General features: G+C 33.8%; 1 protein-coding gene across 1 annotated transcript in view; it reads left to right on the top strand.

Moving 5' to 3' along the window:
- The window catches only part of LOC123663672, a 136,629-nt gene that overhangs the window by 105,776 nt on the left and 6,021 nt on the right, over nucleotides 1–24,832 (top strand). Inside the window, exons 5-6 of the mRNA XM_045598343.1 lie at nucleotides 22,746–22,882; nucleotides 23,985–24,162. Of these exons, the coding sequence (XP_045454299.1) occupies nucleotides 22,746–22,882; nucleotides 23,985–24,162 (315 nt within the window). The remainder of the gene's footprint in view (nucleotides 1–22,745; nucleotides 22,883–23,984; nucleotides 24,163–24,832) is intronic.

Consider the following 24,832-nt stretch of genomic DNA (forward strand, 5'->3'; position numbering starts at 1 on the left):
GGTCTTACAGGTAGTAAATCGCTAGGGCAAAGTTCAAACACAGCAGAATTGGCGAGAGACTATTGGGCTTTCCAAATGGAACCCATGCCTTTTGTTTCTTACAAAAGCTGTCGAAGGTAACTTTTTTTAGTCTACAATTCCATCATTGCGCGAACCTGAAGGCTCTCTGGCATATTATGCGAAAAAGTAAGCGAAATTCTTTGCACACTTTTTGCGTCGAATTCGACTCTTGACGATGAGGAAAAAGCACCACCGAGCATTCCACGGTGCGAACACGCGATGCGTAATGTGCACTATGAACAGTGTCGTTTGTCGTGTTCTGCATTCTTTCGATGTCAAGAAGTCTAGTGGTGCTAATTGTATCCACCAGTGGTTTGCAACCAATGTGCGAGCTTCGTGCACAATGTTTCCGCGTACATTCAAAGTGTGGAATGACCTTGCTAAAATTTGGGGGTTTTAAAGCGTCTAGTGTCTACATCTTTTCTCTAAAGGCCATGGGCGACGGTAGCCGTTATAAATCAGATGGCTTCGTCTGCTTGTGGGCCCCATTCTTATATAAAAAAGATTATTTCATTGTTCATAATGATTAACTGAATCCCGAAATAAACGATACAGAATGTTATCAACAATTGGGCGCACGCTTGACTCGGATAAAAGGGGACTGCTTTTCAGACTTCAGTCATTTCTGAAGTTAAAACTCTATAGGTATGTATGACAGTTTTTTTATTCTTTTTTCCAGGAAGCACAAGATTAAGTGACATTGTGGATAACATTTTACTAATTTTTGCTTACACACCTTAGGGGCCCTGTAAATAGGGGGCCCCGTATCATTGATACGGCTGATACGGCAGTAGTTACGCCCTGAGTGGCACCCAATCCCCTACTTCGGGAATACGTATATTCTCAACTTACTTTACTCTATTCTTTTTAATCCTGTTGTACCTGCTTATCTAAAACGACGATTTAAATTTCTTAGTGATTCCAATTAACGCAGTTTTCGTTCTGAGGAAAGCTTACTTCTTGAATTTCCCTCTCACTCCTCTTTCGCTTATACTAAATCTTTCAGTGTTCAAGCTTGTCGACTTAGGAATTCTATAGACGTGTAAAATCGGTTTCTATTTTTAACCGACTTCCAAAAAAGGAGGAAGCTCTCAATTTAACTGTATTTTTTATGTATGTTACTTCAGAACTTTTGACTGAGTGGACCGATTTCTACAATTTTTTTTTAATCGAAAGGTGGTGTGTGTCATTTGGTCTCACTTGAGTTTATTTGAGATCTAACAACAACTTTTCGAGTAATATAAATAATACGTTTTTACTTGACTATTTTCGTCGACCTACGTTGTATTATACCGCATAACTTTTTACTAGGTGTACCGATTTTGATGATTTTTAATTTAATCGAAAGCTGATGTTTATCGTGTAGTCATATTTAAATTTCATCGAGATCTGATAACAAATTTTTGAGTAATCTTTAATAACGCGTATTTACTTAACTATATTGTCGTCTCACTTTGTTGTATTACATGTCGATGTAATTGAAGTCGGCTTTTTTTCCTTTGCGTACAAGTCGAACTCGGTCCACCCACTCAAAAGTTCTGAAGTAACATATATACAAAAAAAAGAAAAGAAAAATACAGTCGAATTAAGAACCTCCTTCTTTTTTGGAAGTCGGTTAAAAATCAATCTGATACGTATTATTATTTTCTGTTGGTGTTCAATAAAGTGTATTGTTATGTTATGTCATGTTAATCAACCACTCTTTAAAAAAATTCAATCGATTACGTAATTTGCCTAACTAAAAAAACATAAATAAAATAATAATTGAAAAAGTCGCCTTCATGATTTTTGTAAGTGTACAGTACATAATGTTTGAAATTGGTGTGATTTATTTAGCTATCTTTGTGTAATTATTGAATTTTTATCTTGTTCCAGCTTTTTCAATTGACTTTCTAATAGTTGTTCTTCACGCAGGCGGCTTTTCTTGTGTTTTTTTTTTTAATTATAATATTACTTTTAACCATTGTTATATCGCCGCAATTATATGTTAATTAATATATATAACCTGTACCTATGTATTAATAACTGCGACAAACATGAGACATTACAAATTATATAGGTACTAAGGCAAACATTTTATACTGTGTATGTACTACATTACATATATATACTATACTTACACTTATACTATGTACTACATGTATACACTATAATTATGTATGTATTTCATTACCCATTCTTACACACACCTCAACCATGTAATTACATACCTAATTCATAAATAAAGTACCTAAGTATTTCGATAATTACCCACAAAAATATAGACATGTATCAAGTCACAAAGAGTATCCAAGTCAAAATAATAAAACATAATAATAAGTAGTTTACGAAATTCAATAATAGTAAGCCGAGTCACAGCAATACGATGCAGAACAAATTCAATAAAACAAGCCAAATTCAGAAAAATAGCACTATGCGCTATATGTACTCGTAGTCAATCACAAACGAAAGATGCGAATACTAAAATATTATCATCAACAATTAAGGTTAAACAAGTCGCTCGTCTTTCCATACAAAAGTATAACAGTAACTACTACAATGTTCGACGTTGACCATTCAAAATTAAGGATAATATCAATTGATCTCGTCATTATCTATGTATGTATGTACTCAAAACCGTAAAAAAAGTGTACATTTAAAAAATACAAGCTTCTAAACTTTCGTATTTCAACACTGATTTTAGCCCAACTTTGGGCGAAAATAAATAGTATACGGAGAAAGAAAACTCTAAAATAAAGCCCATACCGATATAGTTTAGTTATTCAAAAGCGGAAATAAATTTATTTCGAAAAGATACATTTAGTAGTTTTTCTATAATAACTGTTATGCTAAAAGTCTATTCACATTTTTTTACGCGGTCGTTTTAGTTATGAATCTATGTGCCTTTCAACCTACGCGCGGGGAGTGGGAGGGAAGGCAAGCGCCGCGCCATCCGCGCGCGCGGCTTTACATTATTATTAAACAATGTCTTGTTCTGCTGCCTGTCTTATTATTACTTTGAATTCCCATTTTGAGTGAAACATACGTTGCGTTTGAATTTTGACTTTGTCTCGCTAATCGCTATTATTAGTACAGTGAAGGGAAGTGACTTGTATATTCTCTATAAAACAATCAATAATAATAATAATAATTATTATTATTATTATAATAAATTCTTTATTTGACCAAATACTGTACAATTTTATAATCCACCAAACTGCGTGACAGATTATCGGCGGAATTAATGCTTGTGAATCATTGATCTATAGTTTTTAACCGACTTCCAAAAAAGGAGGAGGTTCTCAATTCGACTGTATTTTTTTTATGTATTTTACATCAGAACTTTTGACCGGGTGGACCGATTTCGACAATTTTTTTTTAATCGAAAGGTGGTGTGTGTCAATTGGTCCCATTTAAATTTATTTGAGATCTAACAACTACTTTTCGAGTTATATCTAATAATGCGTTTTTACTTGATGCTTTTTTCGTCGACCTACGCTGTATTATACCGCATAACTTTCTACTGAATGTACCGATTTTGATAATTCTTTTTTTGTTGGAAAGGGGATATCCTTAGTTTGGTACCATGGTAAGGAAACCAGGATCTGATGATGGGATCCCAGAGAAACCGAGGGAAACTCTCAAAAATCCGCATAACTTTTTACTGGGTGTACCGATTTTGATAATTTTTAATTTAATCGAAAGCTGATGTTTATCATGTGGTCACATATAAATTTTATCGAGATCTGATAACTACTTTTTGAGTAATCTTTGATAACGCGTAGTTACTTGACTATTTTTTCGTCGATCTACGTTGTATTACTCGTCGATGTAATTGAAGTCGGTTTTTTTTTTTCGTTTGCGAGCAAACACAATTATTTACATATCAATGTTGTCAATAAGTAAAGTACCTTTTCTAGTCGCTTACTAAGTTCTTAGTAACCTGCCAGCAACATTTTACACAATAACTAAATAGGTTTAAAAGACTCGCAAATTTTTATGAATTCTGTGAACACAGCCTCGAATGCGAATCTGATATAGGTATACGCTGACAATTGGTGGTCCTTGCTAAACCGTTCACAATATTTTTTTGACAAGAAATAGGCAACAGTCGCGTCGTTGTCGCGTGTCGCGGCAGTAGGTACATCAAAGTTAGACAGACGTATTTACGTAAACATGAATGCTCTTATTCATTGCAGCGGTTGATTGTTCGTGTTAGCGCGAAATTTATAAGTAGTGTGAAAAATATTTTGTGTTTTTTTTTATTATTGCATTCTACAAGGAAATAAACTAGAAAGCAATCTGAAGTTAATTATTCTAAAAACTATATTTATTAGTTATACTATTTATCTAAATGATATATTTGGGGCACTTGGGAAAAAGAGATTTAGGGTTTTATATAAATCATCGCTTTCCCTAATACTACGAAAAAAAAAACAATTTAATCGAAATTTTGTTTTTATCGTGATTTATAGAAAATAGTTTACAATTGCGGTAAATTCCCTTTCCCTTTAGTTGTACCTAATTTGTAATCCTTGTAGGATCCTGTAGACAATGCGTACCTACCGCAGCGTACCTATGTAGCTTTAATTTATTTACTAGCTACATACATCTGACAACCTCCGTAGCGCGGTGGCTAAGTCGCCAGCTGAGGGACTCGTGAAGCCACAGGTTCGATCCCGCACGGCGCAACAAAAAAAAATTAGGCTAAAAACTTTAGATTATGGACCGTCGATTTATGGGGATTTGTGAGCATAATCTAAAGTTTTCTTTTATTGTTTGGGGAGGTTATTCTTTATTTTAGTATAGTTAGTAGTCTCACTACTTCCGAAAATTTTGACACTTCGAGACTAAATGAAGCACAGGAATATCTTCATAATATTATACTATACTTGGTACAAGTATAGCATAATATCAGTAGTTCGGCTGGAACTGAAATCTCGAAATCTACCTATCAGATCTGACAAATACAATACCTACAATACAATTAATCTTTATTGCAAACTAAGTAAAACAGATAATTCACAGGACAGGGATAAGACCAATAAAGATAAATAATACTAATACAGATTACGTTGTACAAAAATTATTTCCTTTGTTTTTTTCTACTCCTCAAATCATATAAATCAACTTCAACTATCACCAATTAATAGGTAAGTAATATTTTATACATTACTAGCGACCCGCCCCGGCTTCGCACGGGTGCAATGCTGATACTAAATGTACTACAGAATGTCTTTGCTATTGTTTTTATTATTACTTATTTAGGCACGCGCCGCCGGCTGTCCGGCCGTAGTACCGCCGCAACCGTTATGTCCTTGCAATTTAAATTTGTAATATCTTCGAAAATATTCATTTAAATTACATGCTGTAAAGAGCTATATTGATCTATATTAAATGCACAGTGTATTGAAGATACTTAATGGGACAAGAATAAATGCTGTATTGCTTAAAATTGCTTCGTAAATAAGACATTATTTCTCGTAAAAAGTAAAGGATAAAAAATGGTTTATTGTGGGTTATCCCTAAGAGATAGACATATGCCATCGCGGACTTTTTTGTAGATCTTTTTAAGATCTACAATACTGTAGTACAATATTTTGATCCATCTCGTAGGGTTCTTCAGCCAGCGCGAGCGTTTGCAATGTAAGCGCAAAAAAATGTGTTTATTAACGACATCACATTAGAAACCTCTAAAATTATCAGTGTTTCTCTACTATATTATGCATGTATTATACATATAAACCATCTTCTTGAATCACCCTATGTAGTAAAAAAATCGCATCAAAATCCGTTGCGTAGTTTTAAAGATCTAAGTATAGATAGGGACAAACAGAGAGCGCGAAGCGACATTGTTGTATACCTACTGTGAAAGTGATAGCTCATATCTCAAAAATATCTTGAAAAGAAATAGGTAAGTAAGTAATCTAAAAAATGAGCCGCGCCGATGCCGACGCGCGCATCTACCTACCGTTGCGCCCCAAATTATTTATTTTATGTTTTTTATTTTATTGTCATTGGTGTTCAAAAAATTAAATAAAAAAAAAAACATCTAAAGTAAGCAGTCTTGTTATGGGTTACCATGTAGCGATTTAATGCTAATAATGTGACTGGTTGTTTGATGTTTTTTGAGATTGAATTGAGATTATTTCAGTAATGTTATTATTAGGTATTGATTATTTATTTCTCTATGATAATACGTACTAATTTATTTCATTTCATTTATTTATATTATGATATCTTTATATAAATAAAAATGAAATGCCAAAATGTATGTACACGCAATTTTTTTTTTCAGTTATATACTAATAATAATAAAAAATCTACATATTAACTCCCAGATGGATCCCAGATGGGATTCCCAGACTCGGAACTCACGAGACTCATAGTGGTGGCGGTTTAGCCACCGCGCTACGGAGGTCGTCAATGAGATCGTAAACGCATTTGCTAGCTTGTCACATGCACGCGCGCGATATTTTCTCACTGCTCTTATCGGAGTCTTTCCCGTTCGCACACTATGTCAGGTGAAATAGCATTCATTTAGGCCTCGCCTACCAACGAGTTCGCGCCGTCGACTTGTTGACCCTTATAGCCGGCGCACGCACACTAACAACACGACAGTCACACATAGAAAAAACGGGGCGGAGATGGCGCGGGGCGCGGTAGCGGCATGCAGCGCGACAGAAACATTTTATTCAAATACCTATTTTTGAAAAGTCTCTTCGGTACCCTTTCCTCTTAAGAAGTCGGGTCAACATATAGGCTACATATTATCATGCTATCACCTACCGGGAATGAACAGTGAACCTTTATTTCCTCAACGCATTCTGTAACTACGTGTAATCTAACGACGCATATTTGAATATTGTTGTTGTGTATGTTAATAACCATGCTATATTAGCTAGCTTCACACTATAAAAATCACGCAATATAAGTAACTAAGCCGATAAACATAATTAAATGAATATAAGTAGACAAGACAATTTTAAAGCAGCGCCATCTATGAGATTTTTCTGTAGATATGAAATGTAAAGAAGAAACGGGTAAATGAATGTTATTTTAAAAGGTATAATCGTAGGTATTTTTGGTGTTGTATAGCGTCCACGCAGACGACGTCGCGGGCAGCAGCTAGTACTTTATTAAAAAGTTGCAACTAAAGTAATAATGTATACTTGTATTCTAATGTTTACGCGAATTTCACTCATTACAATAAAACAACTTTTTCGGATTTTATCGCGGTTTGTTAAGTTTTTTTAGACTCTTTGGATTCTTTACAGCAACCGTGGTCACGGAATGACCGCTAAACCACGATAAAATCCAACAAAGTTATTTCATTGTAACACATACTTGTATTTAAGTTGTAGCTTTAGCTTGATGGGAAGTTATTGTAAACTATTGTGTGTTTGAAACAGGGACTCCATATACTTTATTCAAATTTGATACGTTAAAATAAAATTTTTATCTGGGCATTTTTCGATCCAGATAGATCTGTCAGGATCCCCAATGAAACTTAACATTTTATATCGGAGTTTTTCCACAGACCGATTTTCGTGTTTTATTTTCTTCCAAGAACTTCGCTATGTAATTATATACATAACACCATATACCTAACCTAAGGAGGAAGTTACTTTTGATGTCTTTCTAATACCTAATATAGGTACTAGTGTATCAATTTTTTTTAAAAATGGGGGTAAACGAGCGGACGAGTGCATTTGATGTTAAATGGCTACCGTCACCCAAGAGCAAAATAAGAGGAGTTGTAAGTGCGTTACCGGCCTTAAAATTATTAAGTCATCATTAAATTTGAAGTCATACTCACACCTAATAAAACTGCTTTCTGAAAAAAGCACTTGTGTTCAGTTTCAATAATCTATCTCCGGTTTTGTTACTAAAAAAAGAATTTAATAAGGTTATCGCAGTCAACTGCTTTACATAGGCCTCCTCAAATTCACGCCAATATTCCTTTTCTCCGCAATCCTTTTTTTTACGTTGGGAAAATCCTCTATGGATTCCCTCCAGCGCGGGGGCGCCAGAGGGTTATGTCAGACTCCTACTGACTAAAAAACCACCACGTGTGAGCATTCGTCCGCCTGGGTGGGGCGAGATGGGGTCGTGCTAGCATTCGCCTTTCGCCCCGGCGGTGGGCCCGGACAAAGCCTCCAGGCCCCGGCACAATGGTGAGGTGGCCTTGCTCACAACAAGGTCACCCCTCAGACGTATGGGGATTCTCCGCAACCCTCATCCAGCCTTCGCCGGAAATCTTACGTAAATCGTCGGTCCAGCAGAGCGGCGGTCTGACTAAAAGAATTATTAAGAATACTTCTTTCAGTCAGACTTTTATTATTAAGACAGAAATTAATTAATTATAAGAAAATGTAAAGTAGTGGTTAATACTTTAACTTTAAATGAACCAAGTTCTAACTCTTCTCCTATGTAGAAAGGTTTTCACCCAGAAGTGGGACGTTTACAGTCTGATTCATTCATTCAAACACATCGATAGTTTACATAAATTTATGTAATGTTTCATTTGATATTGTTTGAAAGCCTTATAAACAATATTAAATGAAACGTTCTACTTCCAAAAGGGTTTAAAAATAATAGATATAATTAATATAATACGTCATCTTTTTAATCTTTGTAAGTTTTAATACAGCAATTTTTTTTTTGTAGCCCAAATTTCCCCTTGTTCAGCCTAAGCTGGCTCGAGGCTTTTCATATAATATGTCTTTAGCGAATGCTTGTCTCGCAGTCTCGTTCTTTTGAAATCAAGTTATAGGGAGTTTACGACACGCTAGAGATTCTACGCTAGTGGCCTTGATGTAAAATGTAGTGAAGCATTTAAACTTTATATAAAATACGTTTTCGGTTTCAGTTAAATTAAAATCGTATGGACAAAATACAACACCAAAATGTTTTTGATATTTGATATGTATATTAAAGGCCTTTTCAAAATACGACTTCTAAATATTTAAAGCTATATTAATTAAATAATACTTACTTAAAGCATTAATACAGCAAAAAATATGAATCCTTTTATATGTAAGGCCATGTTTAGCAGTAAACTGCGATAGGCGGAAGTGATGATGATGATGATGATGAAAAATTTGCGAGGATAGATGTATGTACTGATAGGTAAGGTAAATTTTATTATGAAGATAACTAGATCCAGAATATAATAGATTGGTAGCGTGTAATGGATATAATCTCGTAGTACTCGTATAGTGCAGCCAGTGAATTAAAACGCTAACAAATTTTTGAGATCATCTCTTAACATAAAATATTATTGTAGCTATTTTTAAGTATCGCGATTGTTAACTATATTAAAATATATATTTTAATTTAACTAATCCACACCAACACCAGACACGTGTTTTGAAGCCACGTCACCGTAATCAGCATTTGGTCAAATATAATTATTTTAAACATTTCGTAAAGTCAGTCATTTTATCTGACCGTCCGTAGCGTGGGAGCATTCTCACGGATATAACAACAAGTAAACAACATATCTAAATGACATCCTCATACAGCCATTGTGCCTCTTCCGCGCGTTGGGATTTATTGTGATTACGATTAACATGATTGTTTCTTAACGATTACACGAATGTACATTTTTTTCCTTGGTTTTAATGGTTTTTATATATCACAAAAACTATTAAAAAATTTTTTTAAAGAATATTTTATGCCAATTTTAAATTGTAATTATGTGCGATGACGTGTGTAGACTGTTTTTTTTTTAAATAAGATCGTAATTTAAATATTTGTTTTCTATGCCAGTATCATTAATAAACATTTTTCTATAAACGATAAGTACAAAAGGCGGCCTTATCGCTAACGAGCGATCTCTTCCAGCAACCTTTGGGCAGAGGAAACGGTATATATGTAGATGATTAAGGTGTACAGTTTTATCTAAATACATACAATATATTTAGACAAGTAAATAATGTAAAAAAATTAAAAATAAAGTAGATGTACGTACATGGCATATGCCACATACAAATGGAAAGTTGTAATAAACATACATAGACGTATATATAGTTAATGAATTATTGTGATAAGATTCAAAGTGAGGACAGGAGATAATATGTGACTAGATAGAAGGATTAAAATTGAAGGAAATAGTGTTTTACAGACTTCTTCGAAATTAGAAGTGATTCAATCGTAATTTAAGCATTTATTTTATATGCAAGTATAATCAATAAACATTTTTCTATAAAAAATATGTACAGTATGAATTATATATTTTAATTATTATATATATGTTAATCATCATTTCACTCCACTGCTGGACATAGGCCTCCACAAGTTCGCGCCAAAAATAGCGTGAACTCACGTGTGCTGCCCATAGTCACCACGCTGGGCAGGCGGGTTGGTGACCGCAGGGCTGGCTTTGTCGCCGCGAAGACGCTGCTGCCCGTCTTCGGCCTGTGTATTTCAAAGCCAGCAGTTGGAAGGTAATCCCACCATCGGTCGGCTTTTTAAGTTCCAAGGTGGTAGTGGAACTGTGTTATCCCTAAGTCGCCTCTTACGACACCCACGGAAAGAGAGGGGGTGGCTATATTCTTTAAATTACATTTACCTAAATTTCATAAACTAAATAATAATTTAAAAGTAGAGTCTATAATTTTTTTTTTCAATAAAATTCTCAGAATAACTTCGAATCGAATCTGAAGAATTCTCGTATTAAAGGAAAATTATAATCAAAACATTATCCAATATTAATAAAATGTTCTTTATTTAAGATTAAATAGGCGTATTAATATTGAAAAATAATCAATTTTACGTTGATACGTCTATCAATTTTTTTCGAGGCAGCTGTCAAAAACATGCTTCGTCGAATCTACTTCACGGCTTTAAGATGGAATTGGCCCTTCAATTTAGGTCCATTACTTACAACGCTCACGCCATAACTAGAGAACGAGTTGACTTATCATACAGAATAAACATACAATTTAGTTAATTTAAAAAAACCAACCTAATATTACATTGACAAGTATTTTCATTATTAGGAATAACTTAAAACTACTCACCAGCTCTTGCTAAAAGTTTTATAAAATGACATGACATCACCAGCTTTCGAATAAAAAAATAATCATCAAAATCAGTACATCCAGTAAAAATGTCATGAGGTAACACGTATAAAAATACAATCGAATTGAGAACATCTTTTTTTTAGAAGTTAAAAACATTAAATTATCTTAAAAAATTAACAAAAATAAGTAAATATCAAATTATTTAATAGACACCGTCATGTTCCATAGATCCACCTCATAAATCGCTATTACCCATTCTCATGCCATAACTCAAGCACTTGACCCATATAAAGCTATTAATTATTAAGGTTATTTACGAAAATTTACTCGTATAACAGTTTGGAAGACATCTTTAGGGTCGAGGATTCCCACTCGGCATGGATATTTGTGTTTGTACAAATATTTCTTTCCGGTTTAGATGTCTGTTTAGATGATGGGTCCGTGCCTCGGAGAGCATGTAAAGCGGTAGGTACCGGTTGTTATCATATACGACTGATAGTGATCGTTAAACATAGTAGGGAATAAGTATAGCCACCAACCCGCAGTAGAGTAGCGTGGTAGATTAATCTGCGATCCTTCTCGTACATGGAGGAAGAGGCCTATGCCAAACAGTGAGATGTTACAGGCCGAATCGTAAATCTATACAATATACATAATTACAATATTAGTCGTTTATAATACACTATCTGTGCCCCGCGGTTTCACATGCGTTAATTTGAAAAAAAAATAGCCTATAGTCTTCCTCGATAAATGGGCTATCTAACACTGAAAGAATTTTTCAAATTGGACTAATAGTTCCTAATATTAGCGCGTTCAAACAAACAAACAAACCTTCATTACACAAATATATAGAAGAAGAAAAAAAAAAACCTCAATTTAGCGTTAAAAGTTAATGTTGTGTCCGTTAGCGAGAAAAACATTATGAGAAATTTTAATGTGGTTGGAAAATTTCTGAGTATTTTTTATCTCTCAATTTGAAAAAGAACGTGGAGTAATGTAACGGCGCAGTGAAATAAGATTCGTATTTAATTTCATCCGTCTTAATAGCCCTTTACGAACTAGCAACAAGGGTTATAAAAATATTTTAATAACCGTTTATATTATTTCGTCATTATCCAAGAGCGTATATGAAAATGTAAATGAACATAATCGTACAGCTTAGAGGCACACATTTATTTACACACTATGGTCTGTTTCTAACGATAACGTAAGAAACTTAATGTATGTTATAGGTAACAGTCAGTTGATTCAAAATAAAATTAATGTAAATAATAAAGGTATCATCTAGTTTATAAAAAATATCTATGTCTTTAATATAGTGTTTCCTCATAAACGAAAAAAAATCGACTTCAGTTTAAATCGACAAATAATATAACCTACATTGTAAACTAAGTAAACTGAAACACGTCGAAAAAAATAACTAATTAAATTAAAAACGCATTATCAGGGATAACTCAAAAAATACTTGTCAGATCACGATTAATTTTAAATAGGATCACATCACAGCATTCGCTTTCGATTGAACAAATTATTATCAAAATATAATCTTACGTATTTATGAGGTTCATACATAAAAAAAATAATAATAATAAAAACGTCGAATTGAGAACCTCCACCTTCTTTTGAACTCAATCTAAAGCAAAGGCCATAAAAATCATAAGCAATGATACAAATCGTAAAGACTTACTCTAATCCATCAACGCCTGTAAAGCCTAGTGAAATGTTGCTTTATGTTATTGCCGCAAGGGTGACACACATACGCTTATTTACTTACCCTGTTCTACTTTTACCTGTGAGCATGTCGATCGTAAAATGCTTACTTTCAATTTTACTATATAATAAATTGTACCATAGTAGAAATTAATAAATAAAACACTTGACAGAATAGCAAATGTCACTTTTTCAGTACTGATGAATTGAATTTTGATGAACTCGACATGTTTGTTTAATTTAAACTAAAATTATAAAATAACTGTGAGAAACTAAAAAGTAAAGAATAAGACTAAGATAAAAATGCTAATCTATATTACGAGTATATATAAAAGCGAAAAGTCCCTCTCATCACGAAATCTCCGAAACTATAACACCCACAAACTTGAAATTTGGCAGGTAGGCTCCTTATATGGACATAGACATCCGCTAAGAACGGATTTTACGAAACTCGACCCCTAAGGGGGTAAAACGGGGGTTGGAAGTTTGTATGAAAGTCCTATATTTTTGAAGTAAGAGACTTGAAATTTAAAACGTACACTCTATAGATGGTGAGAAGGTGTCCAAATAATGTATCTTTACAAAAGGGATTTTGGGGTTAAAACGGGGGATGGTAGGTTGACTCGCTCATCACGAAATCTCCGAAACCATTTTATCCAAAAACTTGAAATTTGGCAAATAGGTTCCTTATAGGGCGAACACATCCGCTAAGAACGGATTTTGCGAAACTCGACTCCTAAAGGGATAAAACGGGGTTTGGAAGTTTATATGAAAATCCTATGTTTTTTAAGTAAGAGACTTTAAATTTAAAATGTATGCTCTATAGATGGGGAGAAGACGTCCAAATAATGTATCTTTAGAAATCAACTCGCTTTTGGAGTTAAAACGGCGGATGGTAGGTTGACTCACTCATCACGAAATCTCCGAATCTATGTATAACAGCTACAAACTTAAAATTTAGCAGGTAGGTTTCTTATAAGGCGTAGACATCTGCTAAGAACGGATTTTACGAAACTCGACCTCTAAGGGTATAAAACGGGGGTTGAAATTTTATATGAAAGTCCTATCTTTTTTTAGTAAGAGACTTGAAATTTAAAATGTATGCTCTATAGACGATGAGGAGGTGTCCAAATAATGCATCGTAATTCATGTATATATAAAAGAGAAAGGTCACTGACTCACTCATTACGAGAACTTAAAAACCGCTGGATGGTCCATTCAGGATGGACAAAGATGAAATTTGGCAGGGAGGTAGATTATAGTTAGTAGACGTCCGCTAAAAACGGATTTTGCGATATTCCACGGCAAAGGGGGTTTAATTAGGGTTGATAGTTTGTATGAAACATATACATCAGCTATAAGTTCGCCTAATAGGTTATTTATACTGCAGCCTGAAAATAAAACTAAGAATGTGGTATATAGAGAGGTTTTATAAAAACAACTATTAAATTATACGAAATTGTGCCTTTAAAAAGTTACTCAGTGTGAAAAGCATTTCAAGTGACTGAAATAAAAAAATAATTTGCGTTAAACATCTTAATAGTAATGCATATCTTCATAACCACGCGGACGTAGTCGCGGGCAACAGTTAGTGTATTATAAAACATTTTATTATAAAACGAAGTCCCCAAAAGTGTGTGTGATCGATTCCCTCAAAATCTACTGAACGGATTTTCATGCGGTTCAAGAGGAAGCTTTAAGGAACGGCTAAGCCGATTTTGATGAGAGTTTCACTGGAAGTTTGCCGGAAAAACTTTGTGACACACTGATTTCAACGCGGGCGAAGCCACGGGCATAGCAAGCATCTTATATCACTTCAGCCTATCGCAGTCCACTGCTGGACATAGGCCTCCCCAAGTTCGCGCCACACATCCCGGTCTTCCGCAATCCTCATCCAGCCTACACCGGCAATCTTACGTAGATCGTCGGTCCAACGGGCCGGAGGACGTCCCACACTGCGTTTGCCAAGACGCGGTCTCCACTCTAGGACCCGTCTACTCCAACGGCCATCGGTCCTGCGACACAGATGACCAGCCCACTGCCACTTCAACTTGCTAATTCTGTGGGCTATGTCGGTTACTTTCGTTCTCTCGCGGATAGTCTCATTTCTAATCCTGTCTTTGAGAGAGACCCCAAGCATAGCCCGTTCCATTGCACGTTGTGCGACTTTAAACTTGTGGACCAGTCCCTTGGTCAGTGTCCACGTCTCGGCTCCGTATGTTAACACAGGCAGGACGCATTGCTCGAAAACTTTTGTCTTCAAGCATTGCGGAATCTTCGAAGTGAAGACTCGACGGAGTCTGCCAAACGCCGCCCAGCCCAACCGAATCCTCCTATCGACCTCCTTCTCGAAGTTGTTGCGGCCTAGTTGGATAGTATGGCCTAGGTAAATATAATCCTGAACAACTTCGAGAAGGGTACCATCGACCGATACCGGTATCGGTATGACTTGGTTGTTAAACATAACTTTCGTCTTATCCAAGTTCATACAGAGACCGACACGTCGGGAGGACTCGTTTAGGCCGGCCAGCATTTGGCCTAACTCATCCAGCGTCTCCGCAAAGATGACAATATCGTCGGCGAAACGAAGGTGAGAGATGAATTCACCGTTGACGTTGATGCCCCGTTCCCCCCAATTCAAGGTCTTAAAAACATCCTCTAGCGCAGTGGTAAACAGTTTCGGTGATATTACATCCCCCTGTCTTACCCCGCGCCGGAGGGAAATAGGTCTTGTTCTTTGGTCATTGACATGAACGGTCATCGTCGCCGCGTCGTACATAGATTTTAGTACCTCGATATATCGCCAGTCGATATGACATCATAGCACACTGACATCAAGCATCTTATATATTAATTTAAAAAAACCTCGTTTTACAAAAAGGCAATGAGTTCCTTACGAGGGTAAGAATGGTTCAAGAAAACAACGTAACTTACCCCATAAAAACAATCAACCAACGATAAGATAGACGGTCTACTCTATTGATCACCCCGCTCACTTGACTAAGCGTTGATGCAGTGGCTGGCCATACTGACAATAAACTTTCGCCCCATAATATTAGTATAGAAATCAATAACACATATATTTACTATCCAATTAGGTATGAGCATACAGAGTCTTGGTTTGAACTTTCTAACCGATTAGTTATGTATTTTGATCGATTATGTTAAAAGTAATTGCACACCGCATTACCTTAGAAAGCTATTAGACGTTATCGTGATGCACCTATCCGAGCTCGGTAAACATTATCCAATATGCTTTGAAAATTTATTGCGATAGGAAATTTAATTTCAACTGAATTACCACCAATGAAAAGTTACGGTCTTTAGTTATTATATAACTGAATTTAATTTAATGGCTTCATAAATATTTACAATACACTATGCAGAAATACATGCAATTATCTTCCCTTATTGGTTTAGCAAGGAACGCGTGCGTGGCTCTCTTCGGTTCTTCTCGTAAAAATGTTTATGGGTGGTAATTTCTTAAACACTAAACGAGCTATCGCGAGGTCTATGTTTGGAATTTCTCAACAGGAGCGACTCTATAATGCGGCGACTCGAAAGAAAACTAAACTTATTCGATGTTAAAGGATTATTAAGCTGAAGCGACAATTAGGTGGTCATGTAGTTCCCAGAAACGACAATCATAGTATAAGAGGCAGAGTATACGTGTTCTAGATTCGGGACTGCGCTTCGGTAAGCGCAATTGAGGATGCCCTCCGGCTAGGTTTTTAGGAAGTGATGATAAAAGCAAAAAGGCTAGATGCTCTTGGTAGTCAAAAGCTAAATCGAAGACCAAGATCAATGGTGTACCATTTGAGACACTTATGCTTAACTATGGACGAAGAAGGGTTAGTGATAATAATGGTGATGGTACTTAATCAATTTTTTATTTCTAATAAAACAGATTTTAACTCATAAGTTTTCATTAAGTAGATTGAATATAAGTGTAAAAATCACATCCAATTTGTAAAGAAATATCTCTGACCACTCTAGTTATTATACTAGTCTGGCACATTTTTTGGTCGTTATGTTTGAATTTATTATGCTAGAGAATTATTTAACCTTTACAAGGGTCGTCCTAGAAAGCCAAATATTTGTAGACATAGGTCAAATGATGCCCACCAATATACGAAAGGATAAAAAGGACAAACGACCTATAGAAAGAAACATAAAATCTAGTAACTGGACACATGGGCAGTATTAGGATCTATCGTAACTTCTAAGTTATATAAATTAAAAATAATTAACTTATTGAACGGCAACTTACCCTAACATTGACAGTGAGTTTGGTACCAAGGTCGTTGGGTTATTTAGTGTATGATTATACACTAAATGATAAAAAAAAATTTAAAATTGATACAAGGTGGTAGCAAAGTTTTATTTCTCGAGCTCATAAGATACGTATTCTATTTGACCTAAAAGCGGCGCCTCTAACTTAGAGTACTCACTCGTAGCTTGAAGCTTCGAGCATCGATTGTATGGCTTCAGATTTACAACCGCGCAAAGTGAAACGGTGACAAAACTTTTCCATTAAGACGAAACAAATTTCTTTCAACGCTTACATTCTTATTCATGCGTTCGTTTACATTTGCATTATGTTTGTCAAATAATAAGGGCACAGTAATGTTTATAAAGACAATGATAGTCTTATCATATAATTAAAATATTATATTATATTTTCAATGTTGTGTTTCCAATATAACATTTTCGGCCCTATAAATCGTCGCTACTTAAAACTATAATTATGGTTGTTCCTAATCTTTCTGAAGACTAAATATTTCTGTATAAATGTCGAAAAAAATCACAAACATGTACATATTCTCTTCATTTCATTTCTTATTTTCATTCAGTACAAAATTACATATTATGTAAAAGCATTAGTTTTCAAGTCTTAAAGATAAAATTTATAAATCTGTTCACGTATGGTGAGCAAAAACAATGTCCGTAATAGAGAAGACGGCACCAACACCACTCTTCCTACAATAATATAAATGAAAAATTGAGTTCCAATGAATGTTTTAATCTGTCGTAATTGTAAGCTATGTTCTTTAAACTAGTAATGTACTTTATGGTTCTTTTGCAATCGTATTTTTCCAGCGCTTATACAGGAAACGTAAAACATCGTTTACTTGTACGGTAGTTGTTAAACATGAACCGTTAATGTTAATTTAGATGTACTTACATAGTTGTAAGAAAATAGATCGTAGTCTTTAAGAATATTTGAAGAATTTATATTTTATTTACAATATTATTTTTATTGAATAAAAGAAAATAAATATTAACAACGACTAAAATCATCTTACACAAGGAAAGTCTATTTATTCCTCCTTGTTTACCGTGTTGTTCTGATTTCAGACCGATACATGTTACTTTTAAATAACCTTTCGATTAAGGTTTTTTTTTTCAATTTATCTTCAATGGATCAATGCCTTTTCTAGATTCAGTAACCTTATTTTATGAAATTATTATCAGTATAAGTTATACTATACTTTTAAATAACACTTCTTTAATAGACAATTTAAAAAAGGAATCGTGAATAGTAACTTCCTATTTAAAATAATTAAAAATATATTATTAAACCGACGACGGGGCAAACTTCGCTCGCCCATTTTATTTTTTTGATAATTATTTTATTAATTTTCTGTTATTCAAATCTTGTCTGGACAATAACGAACCCGACTCCGATTAGAATGTATAATTTGTGTGTTGTGTAGTCGTTCGGAAGTATTGCGCGTGCACACATTTTTACGATTCATTTTCATTTACATAGATTACGTATTTCATATATATTTTAAAAGAATTTTCATAAATCTCAGACTGGTACGTTTAATAACAGTTACATTTGCGTAACCCTATCGGGGTCAGACTTTTCTAATGTCCTTGAGTTGTTTGTCTCTTGTTTTTATGTCGTTTTCCCAGCCCTGAAGAGTCATTGACCGGGGAAGTAGGTCACGACGCCTTCGCCTATTTATAGGCGGGCCACTTTGACAGACTGCCCGATCCCTGTTATGCAAGTTACGGATATTATTTGATACGATTTGAACAATAGTAGTAGTAGAGTTTAATCATTTTAGGCAATTGACTTTTAGCCTTTGACTGAGTCCTTTATTGATGTATTGTATTTAATTTTTTCTGCTAATATGAGTCTCGGTGTCTATTAATTTTAGTTTTGAACTTGAGGAGTTTTTTTTTTATTTAGGTTGATTTTTTAAGTTTTATATAATGACGTTGCAACGTATAGGATGGAAATTAGTAGTTATTCTTTGAAAAGATGATGTTTACTAAATTCACCCTAAGTCTAGTGAAAGTCTAGTATAAGCTTAAGTCTACAGTCTAGTTCGTAACATTAGCAATGTAAATTTTTTAGTCTTCAATCAAATCTTAATCTACATTTTCGATTTCTCGCTTTTTACCGGTGATATATTGTTTATTAAATAATAAGTCGAATTGACTAACAAGGAAGTAATTTAGAAATCCTTTGTGATGTCTTACGACCATTGCAAATCCGTTTATGGTAACTTTGTCAATAATTATTCAACTTCTATATATTTCAATCTTCCTTATAGTCAATGTATGGATAGTCAAAACATTTTCTACAAAACCATCCGTGATGATAATGTTTAAAAAATTATTGAGATAATAATTCATTGAAATTGTTATTTGTATATTGGAGTATAACTAGACAAAATTTATAAAAAAGTGCAAGGTAAATTAATCCAAAATAAAATAATCATTAATCATTCTAAAGAAAACATCCATTTATCGCATATTCTTGACATGGTACGAACTTATTCGGAGAATATATAAATATGTATATAACGTATAAAAAAGCCAATCAAATTTTTCTTAAATATCAATTTACATATAGATTGTTGGTAGCTATAGGATATAGATACCTACGTCCTTAAAACCTATAAATGGAGTTCTTGTATAATTTGTACATTCTTTGAATACTATACATACATATACAGGAAATACTACCTATTATAGTATTAAAAGACACGTATTTACTTATATCGTGTTAAAGATCGTCTACGTGTCACGTGTCGACCCATATTCCGTAATGGCGGAAGTCGAACGACCAACCCAGGGGACATGCGTGACCACAGCAATCATCGCTACTCTTCCCCTACACTGCTTAACTATTTTGAACATTAGCGCTCAAAGAATAGAAATGAAAGATTTGAAAACAAATAATTATTATTAAAATGACTCTTTCTGTCCTTATTAAAGTGGACATACTTATAAGCTTTTATTTATAGACTACTTTATGTGGTTTCATCAAAAAAAAAAAAAAACACTTTTTCAAGAAATTACTTTTTATTGTTGGAAATATAATTAAAACTATAATTAGGAAATCGTTATGTTAATTATCAATTGAGAATCGTATTTTGTTTGGTGTGTGTGTTATATCTATATATATATAAATTTCGTGTAACGATGTATGTGGGTGATAAACCGCGAAACTACTGAACCAATTTTTATCAAATTTTGTAAGCATCTGTTATTTGGTCCAACTTGAGAGATAGGGTGGTTTTTATTTCGATTGGTCCCGGTCCCGGTAGGTGGTGCTGCTATCGGTATGTAAGCAATGAAATTTGCTAGTTTTCAGGCAGGACAACGTCTGCTGGGTCCGCTAGTGTATATATTTTTTACTATTTTTCAATAAAAATTGCTTAGTAGAGTTCGCGACAACCAAGAACGCCCCGTTTGCTTATTTTTATAATTTTTTCACGTGTACAGTATTCTATATAGTTATTTTTTGTACTTACATAAAATATATAAAATAATATATATAGTATAAATTAATAATACGTAGAACGAAATAGATGTCACCACTTATATACATACCTATATACGATATTTTAATAGACTACTATATACATATTATTTTAAAAGTAATAAGATTATTTGATTAACAGTACGTATAATTATATTATAATTGTGTTTGTTCGTAAACGAAAAAAAAAACCCAACTTCAACTACATCGACAAGTAATACAACGTAGATAAAAAAACCGACTAAGTGCGAGCCACACTCGCGCATCGAGGGTTCCAAACAAACAAAATTATTAAAAATATTTTTATTATACGATGTAACTAGAAAATTATGCTTTTGCAATTTTTCCTTTATCTATGCAATAAGACGTTGCTTCGTATCATATTTCAAGAATCTGAGTTCATGGAAAGTACCTACCTGTAAGTTTTGATTCCCTTGCGAGTGTCGAAAATTTGCAGCATAAACGGCTCTCTTTTGATTGCGTTTGCTTTGAAGTTGAATTTTTTCACAGTTCCAAAGGACAGTAGACCTGAGTATTGCATATGAATTTCAGCTTGATACTTCCTGAGAAAAAGGGTCTTGACAGACAGACGTACAACAAAGCGATCCTATAAGGGTTCCGTTTTCTCCTTTTGAGGTACGGAAACCTAAAAATTACTCAAATAAATATAAGTCAAATAAAAATTAGTCAAATAATTATCGAAGATTGCTAAAAAATTAGTCATCAGATCTCGATCAAGTTTAAATAGGACCAAAAGACAAGAATCAGCTTTCGATTAAATCGTCAAAATCGGTACACCCAGAGAAAATTTATGTGTTGTAATATAATGTAAATCACGAAAAAATAGTCAAGTAAACAAACATTATTATTATATATAACTAGAAAAGTACTTGTCACATCTCAATTAAATTGAAATGGAACCACCTTTCGATTTTAAAAAAAAGTCATCGAAATCAGTCCACCCAGTCAAAAGTTCTGAGGTAAAATACATAAAGAAGAGGTACAATCGAAATGAGAACCTCATTTTTTGGAACTCAGTTAAAAACAATGTATACATGCGGATATTAACCAAATTCTAGTTTAAAGATATTATTGTAAAGTTCATTTCAAATGAAATGTTCCAGGGAAACAATCGTCATGAATTTTATATAATATATGTAGGTACTTATTTCATTAATATTTCGTCCACACGAGTTGGTAAACTTTCCCATAATATTTTGATGTAAAATGGAACTCATTTCAATAATATCGTAAAAGTTTTTATGATAATTGAAATATTTGTAGTATATTTCATTTTATCTTCAATACTTAACATTTCATAAAGTTTAACTACATGCAAATCATTATAATAGTGTTCGATGAAAATATGAGAATAACAAATTCGTTATTTCTTTTTTGTCTTATCAGTACTGGAATCATAATAATCATTCTATATATCTTTGAAATAAAACAAGTTGAGTAAAATAATTGGTTGTATATCCCGATTAAATGAATACCTAATGATATAAAAAATATGGAATTATGATACGGTACGAAGCTAACAAGCTTATGGATTTCGTTACAAGTGAGTTTTTGATGGTAACACATTATTTGATATATCATCTTTGAAAACAAAACTGTAGTATTAATCTGTGAATTATATTTACAATTTATTTTACTGTCAATCTTTTATTGAAAACTTCTTAAATTAATGGCTACCAAAATATTAAGTATGTCGCGACTTTAAAATAGTTTTACTGATTTCCTTTTCCTTTGATTAGTCAAGAGGACGTTGTTTGTTAACGAAAATTTTATATTTTTTTTTATTTTACTTATGCTTTTAGATTCTTTAAGAAATCTTTATTTATTTATAGGTTACTTTTACTTTACAAAAACTGAAATTTTGATTGGGAGTTCCCTTTAAGCGCATGTTCACTTGTGTTAGGAGATCCCTCTCTTCACTTGTATTGGTTTGTTAACAAATCAATATTTAAAGATATAATAATTTATCTGGTTAAGAAAGAAAAAAAAAACGACGATATATATATATATATAGCTCAAAATAAATAAAAGTATCCGTTCAGTATGTAATTTAATGGTATAACGACTATGACAATATAAAGCATTATTTTTCTCTCAGCCGTTTCTAATGTCTGTACGCTAACATTTAATTAATACAATTATTATTACATTTCAATTCTCAGGTGCCAAGGGAAAGCTTCAAGCACATCGTGAAAGCGTGCGAATGTCCACTCTATTGGAAGATGCCATTGTTCCTGGCCACACAACAGAATCTCAACGCCGCAGTCGATGGTCACAAGTTTATTGATTTTTGGAGAGAGTGAGTATAGAATAATATTTCATTTCATTCCGTAGAATTTGGTTATAAATTATAAAAAGATGCGTTTTAAAATAATCGTCCTCACTTGCTACAAAAATATCGTGTGAAAATACTGATGTTTCGGAAATAGTTCTGACACACATTCATTTACTATGTTATTTGACTAGCCCGTTGGCGCAGGGGGGAGGGGTAGGTGGCCAAATTGTTGCAACAAAACATTATATGATTAATAGACGACCCCTAAATATTTCGAAATGCCTATTTTAAACAGTCACCACTAATTCTAAACAGCAATAAATTCCTAACCAGTTGTGGTAACCGTGAGTTTACAACTCGCCCGCAAACCACAGCCAATGCTCAAATTGCCGCTAAAAGATAATATTACTTTTATGATGTGCGTTTTAAAACAGATCATACTTTTTAGTGCCCGATAATTTCTAATTTACAGTAACATTTTCGATATAAGGGTTTCGATATCATTTAATTTTTTTTTACTGTCTTTAAAACGTAGGTATGTGTAGAAAATAGTTTATAAATAATATTTTTTTCCTAATAGAATTTTCTTAGAGCGATGAATTTTTGTTTACGTTTAAAATGAAAATAGTAAGTGTGAAATAGGACACAGCAGGAAATGTCTTGCTCAAATGTATATACTCTCATATGTATTGTATTTCTGTGGTAAATAAGGTGACCAGAGCTCCTGGAGGGGATTGCGAGTAGTGTCGGCAACGCGCTTGCGATGCTTCTGATGTTGCAGGCGTCTATAGGCTACGGTAATCTCTTACCATCCGATGAGACGTACGCTTGTTTGCCGACCTAGTTGTATAAAAAAAGTTCAAGATGGATTAACCGCATAAATAGTTATTTCGGGGCTGAAATAACAAAAACACGCCTTCAGTTGCTGCTTTATTATAGAATTATGGAGGATACAAGGCAGAAAAAAATATCTTTCATATTACTTCCCTCATATAAGTGATGGTCTATCGTTACATATATTTTTAAACTATATATACTAAAACCTGGTATAGATTTTAATACATTTTACGCAGTCACTTTTTATTTTTTTGTTAATTTGTTACCAATGATTTCTATCTTTCACCAGAATGACAACACAATGTCATGACCAGGCGTCACGTTTCGTATATATCCTTACCCGAGGGAAGAGCAACACACTGACACCAGAGGACTTCGTGCCTCTCGTCCAGGATGTTGTCGACACTCACCCTGGATTATCTTTTTTGAAAGAGGCCACTGAGTTCCATTCTCGCTATGTTCATACTGTAAGTATTCGTACAGTTTAAACCATATAACTAGATTCTACCTGTGCTTTTGCCAGGAGAAATATTTTGTGTATATCTAAAATATTAATAAATAGTGATACCGGTCAACTTCGCTTTCAGAAAGTTTTGATTGATGCTCCTCACCTTTTTTATAGATAAATATGCTGTTAAATTTAAAAAGGCTTTTCAATTTCAACCTGTAGTGCCTAAAAGAGTTTCAACGTCGCAATCTTAATATTATTGAAAATCTACAAGCCGAATATCATCGTCATAACTTTACAGTAATCAGATTATTTTTAATAAAATTATTTATTACTACTAAAATAATAGCTTGCAAAGGCTTTGGCTAAATCTACTCAAGTTTTCCTTAGGTATTAAAATTTAAAATTTCAATGACTAATTACGAGTCAGAGTGGGGCAAATGACCCACCTTGCTCCACCGTGGGTACGCCCATGCTGTGAATTATAAATTAATATTAAATATTCAGTTAAATAAAATATCTTAAAATAGGTTAGTAAAATCATCACATCATCGCCATCATCATCATCATCACAGCAGCCTTTCGCAGCCCACTACTGGACATAGGTCTCCACAAGTTCACACCAAAAATGGCGTAAACTCATGTGTTTTGCCCATAGTCACCACCCTGACCAGGCGGGTTGGTGACCG

Source organism: Melitaea cinxia, chromosome 2 (assembly GCF_905220565.1).
Source record: "Melitaea cinxia chromosome 2, ilMelCinx1.1, whole genome shotgun sequence".
In the NCBI taxonomy this organism is placed as follows: domain Eukaryota; kingdom Metazoa; phylum Arthropoda; class Insecta; order Lepidoptera; family Nymphalidae; genus Melitaea; species Melitaea cinxia.